This window comes from Thrips palmi, unplaced genomic scaffold (assembly GCF_012932325.1).
Source record: "Thrips palmi isolate BJ-2018 unplaced genomic scaffold, TpBJ-2018v1 HiC_scaffold_15, whole genome shotgun sequence".
Taxonomy (NCBI): Eukaryota; Metazoa; Arthropoda; class Insecta; order Thysanoptera; family Thripidae; genus Thrips; species Thrips palmi.
This window is the reverse complement of record NW_023144624.1, coordinates 7,830,005-7,841,380: the sequence shown is the minus strand read 5'-3', so window position 1 is coordinate 7,841,380 and position 11,376 is coordinate 7,830,005. Positions and strand designations below refer to the sequence as shown.

Here is an 11,376-nt window from a genome sequence, read left to right as displayed (position 1 = left end):
CGCGCGCTGGGAAATTACCCGTCAGCCATTTCGGACCTTGGAGTCTCGTGCTCGTGCGTGACCTTCCTGTTTTCTTCTTTTCCATTTCTTCTCCCTCTCCCCACGGACCGACCCATGCTGCCTCCCATGCGTTCTTCTCTTCTTCGTCTGCAGTTCCCGAAGCGCGTTTGCCGTTGCATCACCCTCTTGGGCCTCTTTCTCTAGTTTTTCGTTAACTTTCTCTACAAATTCAAAATGTTCGTCGGACGCTTGGTTCGCCGCAATTTCACCAATGTCACTTCAGACGTTTCCGGACAGAGGCATTTCAGCGTTTTATTGAAAAAGGTGCGTAACCCTTCGAAGCACGTTTCATGGGAAGTACAGTTTCATGATCATTGCAACAAATTTTGTAACTTGCGTCAAAATTTTTGGTCTGGGTCGTTTATTGTTGGGCCCGTATTCTTATTTTGATCTATGCTTCAAGTAAAGTTTGGCTACCTTTAGCTGTCTGCGTTGAAAAGGTTTGGCCAAGTGATGCCGGTTATATGATCTCGGTTTTGGTCTCCAAGTCTTTCGTCAGCCTTTTTGTGTCTGTACCTGATGAATAGAAAAACAACGTCCTCGTTCGCGGAACGTCTGTCGCCCTCTAGCATGTCTTCGGCTTTTTCTCTCGTTCTGGTTTTTGTTCATTTCTGGCAAGGTTAAGGACAGGGCAAAGCTCGGCTCTCGCCTTTTTCTGGAACATTCGTTTCTATGCACATGTTTCTATCATCTCTTTTGAACCTCTTTCTTCCTTGCATCTGACCACGCTCATTTTGAATTCTGGTCTTCATTGGTTCTCTCTTTGTGTGATTAACTCATATTCAAACTTTTTAGAAATTGTACAAGTTCATTTATTTATTGATCTTTAATGAATTTTAATTTCCAATCTAACTCTTCAGGATTAATGGTTGCTCAATTTTATTTCGGTTTCAGCAAACGCCTGTTATTGCCCAAAATGGAGTCCAGCAAAGAAACAAGTATGTTGATTACACAGTTGGAATGCTTTTTCAATTATCTCTAAAAGCTGATTCTTTCATGTTTTTATCTATAATTGTCCTAGGTCTGAGGGTGTTAAGGGGGCTGTCATCGGTATTGACCTTGGCACAACAAATTCTTGTGTTGCTGTCATGGAAGGCAAGCAGGCCAAGGTTATTGAAAACGCAGAGGGAGCCAGGACCACTCCATCCGTAGTGGCATTTACCAAAGGTAACACACAAAGCCTGTTCCTGTTACCATCTTGCTATTAAGATCCAACCAACATTAAAATTTGTCTGTGGCAGATGGAGAGCGTCTTGTAGGTATGCCAGCTAAACGTCAGGCTGTCACCAATTCAGCAAATACTTTCTACGCCACAAAACGTCTAATTGGAAGAAGATTCGATGATGCTGAAGTTAAAAAAGACATGCAAGTATTTTATGGTCCTCAGAGACTGTCCCATTTAATTTTGTGATATACCTATCATAACATTTCATCCAATTGTTTAGGAAAACTGTCTCATACAAGATTGTGAAAGCATCAAATGGTGATGCTTGGGTGCAGGCAACTGACGGCAAGATGTACTCACCTAGCCAGATTGGAGCTTTTACATTGGTGAAAATGAAGGAGACTGCAGAGAGCTATCTGAACACAACCGTCAAAAATGCAGTTGTTACTGTTCCAGCTTACTTTAATGACTCCCAGAGACAGGTACCATGTTATTACTCTTCCCTTTTGTTTTTATTTTGGGCGGGTCTTTGGAGGAACCAGAACCTTAACAAACCTTTTCACTTGTAGGCTACCAAAGACGCTGGCCAGATTTCAGGACTTAACGTTTTGCGTGTTATCAACGAACCCACAGCTGCTGCATTGGCTTATGGCATGGACAAGACTGAAGACAAAGTGTAAGCTGTAGTAATAGCCCTCACATGTTTATCTTAGCTCATTTTACCTGTATACATTGTCTGCATGTATTTATTTGTGTTCTGTAGGATTGCTGTTTATGACCTTGGTGGAGGTACCTTTGATATATCCATCTTGGAAATTCAAAAGGGAGTGTTTGAAGTGAAATCTACCAATGGTGACACCTTCCTGGGTGGAGAGGACTTTGACAATACTCTTGTGAACTTCCTTGTTTCTGAATTCAAGAAGGAGGTACATTATATTGCTCTTTGCGGCATTAGGAATGTGAAGCAAACAAATTGTTATCTTACCTGTTCACATGTTCCTATTACAGCAAGGAATTGACATCACAAAAGATCCAATGGCTATGCAACGGCTTAAGGAGGCAGCTGAGAAAGCCAAGTGCGAACTTTCATCATCACTTCAGACAGATATTAACCTGCCATACCTGACCATGGATGCATCTGGACCGAAACACATGAATCTGAAGTTGAGCCGTTCTAAGTTTGAAACCCTGGTTGACGGACTCATCAAGAAGACAGTTGAACCCTGCAAGAAAGCTCTTCAAGATGGTGAAGTGACCAAGTCTGACATTGGTGAGGTGCTTTTAGTTGGAGGCATGAGCCGAATGCCAAAGGTATGTTTCCCCGCCTCTTTTGAAAATGTGCATACCCCTGGCAGCCTTTGTCAAGCTCACAAAAATTTTATTGTCTTTGCAGGTTCAACAGACTGTCCAGGAAATCTTTGGCCGACAGCCCAGCAGATCTGTGAACCCTGATGAAGCCGTTGCTGTGGGAGCAGCTGTACAGGGTGGTGTTCTGGCAGGAGATGTTACTGATGTTCTTCTGCTGGATGTTACACCCTTGTCTCTTGGAATTGAAACTCTTGGTGGTGTATTCACCCGTCTCATTTCCAGGAATACCACTATTCCTACCAAGAAGAGCCAGGTAACAAAGCTTGAATTAAAATTTGCGCCGAAACTTCAAATAAAAACATTGGGTTTTTATCAAAGAGTTTTCTTGTTTCTTAGGTCTTCTCCACTGCTGCTGATGGACAGACTCAGGTGGAAATTAAAGTCCACCAGGGTGAGCGAGAAATGGCTTCAGATAACAAGTTGCTTGGCCAGTTCACCCTTGTGGGAATCCCCCCTGCTCCACGTGGTGTTCCTCAAATTGAAGTAACTTTTGACATAGATGCCAACGGCATTGTCCATGTCTCAGCTCGTGACAAGGGCACTGGCAAGGAGCAGCAAAGTGAGTAAAGATAACTTCCAGCTGTAAATTCTTTCTATAGGCTTTGCTATAGCGTTTTTTCATAGTATTGAAGTTTATCATTTTTAATTTTGTCCTATATGGTGTAGTGAGCTTCTATGATGATTTTTATATCTTTCGTCGCTTAAATGTTGTGTGGAAAATCAAATTCTGATTGAAGCTCATTTCTTATGATAGTAATGAAGCACGTCATTTTTAATTTTGTGTAATATGCTCTAGTGTGCTTCTATGATGAATTTCTATCTTTCGTCTCTTAAATGTTGTGTGGAAAAACACATTCTGATTGAAGCTGGTTTCCTTCTAGTATTGTAAGATCTTGCCCTCACGGCCGAAGTCATTTTAAGCAGTCTACCATTTGCTTCCATGATGATTTATAATCTTTCGTCGCTTAAATGTTGTGTGGAAAATCAAAGTCTGATTGAAGCTCATTTCTTCTGCTAGTAATGTAGCACATCATTTTAAATTTTTTAGAACTTGCTCCAGTCTGCTTCAATGATGAATTTCTATCTTTCGTCTCTTAAATGTTGTGTGGATAAACACACTCTGATTGAAGCTGGTTTCTTCCCATTATAGACCCTGCTATCATGGCTTAAGTTATTTTAGATCTTGTGCAAATTGCTATTATTAGCTTCTCTGATGTAAAGTTGTGAAAAGAAACATCCAAGAAGGTTTTTTCACCTTGTGTGAAAAACTGCTTTTTCATCATAACATATGTTTAATATTCATTCTCTGGTTTCAGTTGTGATTCAGTCATCTGGCGGTCTGAGCAAGGATGAGATCGAAAACATGGTTCGCAATGCTGAGCAGTACGCTGCTCAAGACAAGGTCAAGAAGGATCGTGTTGAAGCTGTCAATCAAGCAGAGGGTATTATTCATGACACTGAATCCAAGATGGATGAGTTCAAAGACCAACTGCCTGGTGAAGAGGTATTTTTTTATTTGAATCTGCTTAATTTAAGTTTTAGAAACTTCAAAATATTCAGTTTTTACATCTTTTTTTTTATTTTTCTAGTGTGATAAACTTAGGGAACAAATGGCAAGTGTACGCGAGCTCCTGGCCAAGAAGGATGATTCTGACCCTGAAGAAATCCGCAAAGCCACTGGAAACCTGCAACAGTCATCCCTTAAGCTCTTCGAAATGGCTTACAAGAAGGTAAAGTTTCATGTTACTGATCTCAATTTTCCTTCATGCATGTCTTTTCTATGTGTTGCTCACTAAATTTTTCCTTCTAGATGGCTGCTGAGAGAGAAGGTGGTGCTAAGAGTGAGAGCTCAGACAGCTCTTCTTCAGACAGCACAGAAAATAAGGAAGACAAGGAGAAGAAGGAAAACAAGAACTAAGGACTTACAGTGAAATTAGGATCATTTTATCAAATGTCTTTTGTGTCAAAGTCAAAAGTAGAACTGAATCAATTCTTTCGACCTGCACATGTGACATTTATAGTGATATTGCCTGTACGTGAATGTATTCAGCTCAAGCTGTTGGAGTGTTTCCATCAGAATGAGATCAGAAGCAGCTGTGTAATGTAGAGTGGGTTAATTGTACTCGAGTATGTGCTAAGCACCTATGCTTGATAACAAATCTCTGCATGCCCATGTTTTAAAGGCATAAATTATTCTTTTTGGCGAACTTCTCTAAATTCCCCCATGCAATGTTGATTAGGCCACTCTTGTCGTCAGAGTATGTAATTAGTTTACTGTCCTGCTGTGTGCCTAGTTCCATTAGTTTATGCATTTTTCTGTAAGAATCTGTGAGTGAGTGTGTGTGAGCATGGAGGTTGAAGTGAGTAATTTCAAATTTTATGTTGCACAGTGGGTGATAATGCCAGCAGTTTGTAGGGCAGTGATCTCGTACTCAGTAATTAACCAACTGCTTTGTGCACAACTACTGCTTCTCATAATTTTTTGTGTATGAGAAGTTCAAGTAAGCAAATCATTAAATGCTCATTTTTATTGTACATACTAAACAGTCTATTTTTCAAAAGTTACATGTTAAAAAATTGTTTATCTTGTGCTGTCTTATTTGCTTACTCGTCGTGTTAGAGCAGTCCAATTTTGTTGTACAAAGCTGTCCTTGAACTGTTCATTAGTCATTAACTGAACTTTATTAGTATGTTACCGTAGAGTATAGTGTCATGTATTTTGTTTCCTGAGGAGTCTGCAGTCACCTTCGTTTCCTATTTTGTTACAGTTATTGTTATGATTGAAAAATGTATGTCATCACTTAACCATCAATAAATTTAAATCTCATTTATTGTACTTTTTGTCTTTTCCCTGTTCTTGAAATTGTTGCACTGGTAGGAGACGTTGGGCCGACGTGCGCCGTATATCGGCTTGTTCTGCGGCCCGAGAGTTGACCGGCCTGGATCGCCACGTCCCGAACTTGCCCGAGCCGAGCGGCCGGGCCTCGAGTCGGGGTGCTCCTGAACGGGTCGTCGTGTGTGCCGAAGGCTGTAGCGACCCCACCCACCGGCGCGGCGGGGGCCCGCGGGCCTGGGGCTGGCGTGCGGGAGCGAGAGAGACGGCTTGATCCGGAGTGTCCGCGGCGGCTTGGGCTGGCGTCCCTGGCGTGCGGGAGCGACAAAGACGGCACTGTCCGGATCGATCGGCGCGGCGGGCGCGGGCGGCGGGCTGCAGCAGCGCCGTGTGGCTCCGCGGTGCTCCACGTCCGCGGCGAGGCGAGGCGAGGCGAGGCAGCCATTGCTCAGGCAGGGCAGGGCCTGGCAGGGCCGAGCAGCCACAGCGCCCCGAGCATCCCTCGCTCGCCCGCGGTTCGCGGTTCGCCTGCGCACGTTTGTCTCCGCCGACATGGCCGGGGTGACCGCAGGGTCGTCGTCGGGGTCCTGAGGAGGTCGCCGCTGACGCCGGAATGACGTCCTCCCTGCCGCCCGGTGGCGGTGGCGCGGCCGCCAGCTCGGAGGCGCTTCCGGGGCCGCCCGGGGGTTCCGGGTCCGGGGGCGCGGCGCCGCCGCAGACTCCGGTGCTGTCCGTGTCCTGCCGCATGCTGCGCTCGCCCTCCCACGAGTCCGTCACCACGGACCTATCCCTGCTCTCCGTGTCCTCCATGTCGCTGGCCGCCGACATGAGGGGGCTTAGGCTGGTGGGCTTCAACAAGCACGCGCGCGGAGTCTCGCCCAACCCGGACAGCACCAGCCAGGTCTCCATCGCCCGGTGAGTGCAGTGATTTGACATTGATGCGCCTCTCGGCACCGCACACCGCGTACGACAAGATGGCCAGTCGGGCCTGAGGCGACCAGCGTGGCAACGTTCGTGTTCGACTTCGGGCAGGGTGCCCGGGTCGGACGGGGGCGGTAGTCCCTCGCACTCGCGTTAGCTCGCGTGCCCCGTCCTATGCGTGTCCCATCGCGGCGGCCGCGGCCCTGACCCTCGGGACCCCGCCGAAAGTCCTAGGGCTAGGCAGGGCCTGCAGTAGAGGTGCAGGGCTACCCTACCCGTCCGCAGAATGCCGCAGCCTTCCGGGCAACAGTCCAGTCGCCATTGCGCGAGCACGCGGTGCCAACGCAGTGGGTCATCCTTTACCCCCGCGCCGTCCTTGTGGTCCTTGTTGCCAGGCTCCGCGCCGACGGCCGTCCGCTCCGGTCGGGCTGGACGCGGGCCGCGCACATGCCCATGCTCGCCATGCAGGCCATACCAGCTCGGCGAGCAAGGCGGTGTGTCAGAAACGTGCACTTGTTTATTTGGGGTCCGGTGCGTGCGGGGTGGGGTGGGGGAGGGGTGCGGTGCAGCCCGGCGCTGCGCAGCGCTGCGCGGCTGTGGAGGTTCAGGCTTGAGGCACGGGTCGATAAGGGATGGCGGCGCACGCCGAGGCGCACGCAGCACGCAGCACGCCCGCCATACCCGCCTTCGCCATGCTGCGCAGCGCAATGCCCGGCAAACGCCGGAACGCGAGCTTCAGTGTTGCACATGGACGCCGAAACTTGTGATCCCTTTCACCTCATTTCTTTAAAAGGGCCTGACGGCGGGGAAGTGTCAGGTGACGGCAGCGGGGAACGTCGCGTCGAAAAGACGCGCCTGGGACCCGGCGCCACGGAAGGGATAGAGACCCAGGCGTCGCCCTGGCGCTCGTCCCACGTCCCACGTGCCGTCCATCCGGCCCATCCAGCCCATCGTGACCTCTGACTTTCAAGGCTCAAGGGTGGCACCGCGGAGGGGTGGGGGTGAATAACGCCCCGACGTCCGATTTGTCTGGAGCCGAGAGAGGGAGGGGAGGGGGGAAGCGGCCTCGCGCGTCATACTCGGCGAGGCATGGCTGTTTGTCCTCTAACCGACGAATGCGGTTTTAGGAAGTTGGACGGATGGCTGCAGGCTATGCAAACCGCGGAAAGTTTCGAGACGCTTGTCCCCTGCCTCTGCCTGTGAGTTTGAGAGTGAGAGATGTGTGTACGCTCCTGCAAGCGCCCGCCGACGGCGCGGTAGGCCACCCGCTGCACTCCCGCGCGCTGGTGCTGCCTATCCTGCGGTCGGCAGGGGCCTCGCGCGATCTTCGTGTGACTCTCCGTCTCCATTTCTTGACCGCCTGCCTCCCGCTTGTCCGCAGCCCTCCAGACATCCCCGAGCTGCTGTGGTTCGAGGAGGAGAACGAACTGATCCGGAGCTGCGCCGCGCTGTCGTCCGCGCTGGGCCTGCAGCGCTCCTTCAGCACGAGCGACATCGCCCAGCTGCCGGAGCAGACGGCGCAGGCCGACGCCATGGTGCTGGGCTTGGGCTCCAGCTCGCAGGCGGGCGGCACGAGCGCGGCGCAGGGGGCCGGCGACGGCGAGTCCCCGCCCATGAGCGCTCGGCCCAGCGTGTCCGAGCCCGCCCTCAACTCGCTGCAGCGGCTCGGCTTCCTCATGGACCAGCACCAGCTGAACCGCACGTCGCGGTCCTGCTCCACCTGGGTGGCCGTCGGCGACCTCGTCTCCAACTCGCAGCTGCCCTCGCCCCACGGCGGCCACAGCCTCGCGCCCCCGGCCGCCCCCACGCTCGCCGCGCCCGCCAACGTCCCCGCCACGCCGTCCTTCACGCCGGCCGACCTCATCCGCTCCGTCAACAAGAAGGTGAGTGTACGACTGTACGACGCGGCGCCTGGGTTCTGGGAGTGGGCTGAGGGCGGTGACGTGACAGTTCGCTTTTTCCAGGTCCGCCAGAACTACATCCGCCGGCGCTTGCTCATGACTTACAAGGCGCTAGAGCGGCTGTCGCAGAGCGAGTTCAACCTGGACCGGCTGGAGGCCGCGGCGTCGGCCAGCTCGGCGGCCGCGTCGTCTCCCATCCCGGGCATGGGGCCGCCGAGCAGCGCTGGCGGCGTGGCGTCGTCGCGCGGCGGCAGCGTTTCGGGCAGCCAAGCCGCGGGGGCGGCCGGGCCCGCCGCCACGTCCACGCTGCTCACGGTACCCGGAGGGCCGCCGCCCGCCCGCCTGAGCGGCACGCTGTCGCCCACCTCCACCGTGATGCGTGTCGTCAAGCAGCGCGACGCGAGCGCGCCCCATGCCGCGCACCCGGGCCTGCGCACCTTCCCGCTGACGGTGCGCGACGTGGAGCGGTCCCAGGGGCGGCCCTTGTCGCGCTACGACCGCAACATGATGATCTTCAACTGGCTGCACACGCTGGACGACACGGACTTCGAGAAGCTGGAGGTGGCGTGATGGCGCCGCCCCGGCCGCGGCCCTGGCGCAGGGCGAAGGCCGAGGGCACAACCGGCACAGCCAGAGGTGAAGCCAGAGGTGGAGCCAGAGGTGGAGCCAAATGTGGAGCCAAATGTGGAGCCAAATGTGGAGCCAAATGTGGAGCCAAATGTGGAGCCAAATGTGGAGCCAGAGGCGGAGGCAGGGGCGGAAGCCATGGCGGAGGCCATGGCGGAGCCACTGGACCTGCCAACGGCGTCAATGGCACCAACCACAGATCGGCAAGTTGAGCCGGAGATCGGACCCGAAAGGGAAAAGGCTGAGTCCATGGCCAACCTGAATGCCCCGAAGGCTGAACCAAGGGCTGGCCAAGGGCGTCCTGGCCGCGGTCGGAAGGGTCGCAAGATGCGCCGACGCCGGAAACACGTGAACGCAGACTCGAAAGTCGACAGCCTTGCTCTCGACGCGGTGGACGCTGTGGGCGCTGTGGGCGCGGTGGGGGCGGTGAATGTGGTGGAGGCGGTGAGGGTGGTGGAGGCGGTGAACGTGGTGGAGGCGGTGAACGAAGTGGACGCGGTGAACGAAGTGGACGAGGTGGACGCGGTGGGCCCGGTGGGTGCTGTCCTGAATCCCGCCAGTGTGGGCGAGGCGGTCGTGCGCCAGACGGGCGCGGTGCGCAGACCGGCGAGCACGGCGTCCGGCACGAGCACCAGCAGAGGCCGCGACAGGCCCGTCAGGCCCATTCCGCCCAGGCCTGCACCCCCGCCTGTCGACCCGCTGGTCGATGAGGATGCCGCCGTCGGTCCCTTGAGGGCCCTGAGCGCGAATACGAGCCGCTCCGGAGGCGCGGATATCAACGGGTTGCTCGTGGACGCGGGGCTGGCGAGGCGCAGCCTCCATTCCCACTTTAGCGACCCGAGTCTGCCGAACGCGATCCCCATCGAGCCCGACAACTACGCCGAATTACTGTTCGATGAATTCGGTGATTTGAGCGATTTCGAAATGAGCGACCCGTACATGGGCTTGCTCCTCGGGTACCCGTTTCCCAACACCCCCCGCGGGAGAGATGAGCACTACTCTCCGCTCGACAGACAACTGAGGAACTTTTTGTTCCCTTTCCTGACTCCTGACGTCGACCCAGACATCTTAATTCTCATTCACACCCTGATCCTGGTCCAGAACTTTATCCTCACCCTCATGCTCATCGTGGCATCTTTCCTCATCATCATCTGAGCTAAGCAGTGTTAAAAACAAAAATATTTTCTTTCCAAATTTCTTGCAGACATGTTTTTGTCTGGTATTCAAAATCTTTCATTTGCCATTTTTAATCAAATTAAAAATAGGCGTAGTACTGAATGTATCCGTTGTGAGATGACTGTTAAATTTTCATCTGATTGCACCCCGATCCATTTGGACCAAGCCTCCACGGCCTGACCGCGTATGGACCTTTAGCCAGAAGTGTTGTTTTTCTTTTAGGTTGCCTCATGAGTGCCAATGGCAGGCTTGCGACGCTTACGGTTTGCCGCTTCTTAGGTCGTTTAAAACGGGGGGAAAGTAGCAGCAAAGCCAGTGGAAGTGTGCTGTGACTGTTTTACCTCAGTTGACCATTTAGCGGTTATTTTATATTTTTTTCAATAAAAAAGAAGTTTTATTTGCAAAGTATTGTGTGTTTTGAAATTCTTTACAAGTTAAAACGTTATCTCAGGTAACACGTTCACTGCATATTGTTTGTGAAAAGGAATAACAGGTGAGAAGGCCTGACCTGAAGAATGAGAAAAGTCTGTTATATTGGAATGAATTTGACTGTATATTTTTCCCCTTATGCAGGCGCATAGTTGGCGCCTGTGGTCTGCCTCTCGTTTTTATTATAGTTCTAAGAGTTTGTTATAGGTTTATCGCATTACCAATTATTACAGTGTTATGTTTTTATGTCTGTGATTTTACTAATCTGTTGCCTTTGGCGCTGAACTCGAAGGCTGCTCTATACCGTCTGACGCCATTTAACGACTTTGTTGTGATGCGCAACCGACCGCATCGTGCAAGCCTTTCTTCTTGCGTCGTAGGTTTAGTTTGTTGATCATCTATTACTATTATTACTATTAAAGCTACGAAACTTATTCTTAAGCTCAAAGCGCAAACGAGGGAGGGAAATTTCCTGTCAGCGTCGGGTCCTGCTCGCTGAAATGCATATCAAAAACATTTCTGACGACTTCCTGGAACTATGCCAGGTGCTTAGGGAAAACAGCTGTGGTACCTCCTGTGTTGTAATTTTTTCTGTGCACTGTGCTGACCTGAAATTTAGATGACGCAGCGAGCCGGCCGGACGAAGACAGGTGCTCCTCCAGCTTGTGGCCCGTGAGTCCGTGAATCACATTGCCATGTACTTAGACGTGACTGTACTTTGTTTTGTTCCTGGTTGTGTGTGTGTGTTGTTACCGTTACTTTGTCGCCCCCGTTCCTCCGGGAAAGAAAAGAACTGTGTACATTGTCATTTTAAAGGCTGACGGAGGTGATTGTGTCTGTTAATTTATCGTGCCATTTTCGTTTACAATAAAGCGGTGTGGAACTTTCTGCCAACA

The 11,376-nt window shown here is 51.6% G+C and overlaps 2 protein-coding genes across 2 annotated transcripts; both read left to right on the top strand.

Annotated features, from left to right (window-relative positions):
• The first annotated feature begins 88 nt into the window (after positions 1 to 88).
• Positions 89 to 5,422, top strand: LOC117641661 (heat shock 70 kDa protein cognate 5). Its single transcript, XM_034379158.1, has 13 exons — positions 89 to 324; positions 955 to 998; positions 1,082 to 1,227; positions 1,302 to 1,425; positions 1,506 to 1,707; positions 1,795 to 1,901; positions 1,989 to 2,151; positions 2,234 to 2,536; positions 2,619 to 2,846; positions 2,930 to 3,152; positions 3,910 to 4,097; positions 4,183 to 4,323; positions 4,404 to 5,422. Exons 1-13 carry the CDS (start codon positions 235 to 237, stop codon positions 4,509 to 4,511), a joined length of 2,067 nt encoding a protein of 688 aa, XP_034235049.1. The 5' UTR covers positions 89 to 234; the 3' UTR covers positions 4,512 to 5,422.
• A 482-nt stretch (positions 5,423 to 5,904) lies between these two features.
• On the top strand, positions 5,905 to 11,368 carry LOC117641463. Its single transcript, XM_034378806.1, has 4 exons — positions 5,905 to 6,341; positions 7,729 to 8,230; positions 8,312 to 8,507; positions 8,691 to 11,368. Exons 1-4 carry the CDS (start codon positions 6,040 to 6,042, stop codon positions 8,816 to 8,818), a joined length of 1,128 nt encoding a protein of 375 aa, XP_034234697.1. The 5' UTR covers positions 5,905 to 6,039; the 3' UTR covers positions 8,819 to 11,368.
• Positions 11,369 to 11,376: the final 8 nt, after the last annotated feature.

What these genes read in the sequence shown, in the direction of transcription:
- LOC117641661 (XM_034379158.1), top strand. Translation starts at nt 235, where the DNA reads ATGTTCGTCGGACGCTTGGTTCGCCGCAATTTCACCAATGTCACTTCA. An exon ending in CGTAGTGGCATTTACCAAAG is followed by an intron (nt 1,228 to 1,301) that starts GTAACACACAAA and finishes TGTCTGTGGCAG; the next exon opens with ATGGAGAGCGTCTTGTAGGT. An exon ending in GACAAGACTGAAGACAAAGT is followed by an intron (nt 1,902 to 1,988) that starts GTAAGCTGTAGT and finishes TGTGTTCTGTAG; the next exon opens with GATTGCTGTTTATGACCTTG.
- LOC117641463 (XM_034378806.1), top strand. Translation starts at nt 6,040, where the DNA reads ATGACGTCCTCCCTGCCGCCCGGTGGCGGTGGCGCGGCCGCCAGCTCG. An exon ending in TCCGCTCCGTCAACAAGAAG is followed by an intron (nt 8,231 to 8,311) that starts GTGAGTGTACGA and finishes CGCTTTTTCCAG; the next exon opens with GTCCGCCAGAACTACATCCG. An exon ending in GTCGCGCGGCGGCAGCGTTT is followed by an intron (nt 8,508 to 8,690) that starts CGGGCAGCCAAG and finishes TGCGCACCTTCC; the next exon opens with CGCTGACGGTGCGCGACGTG.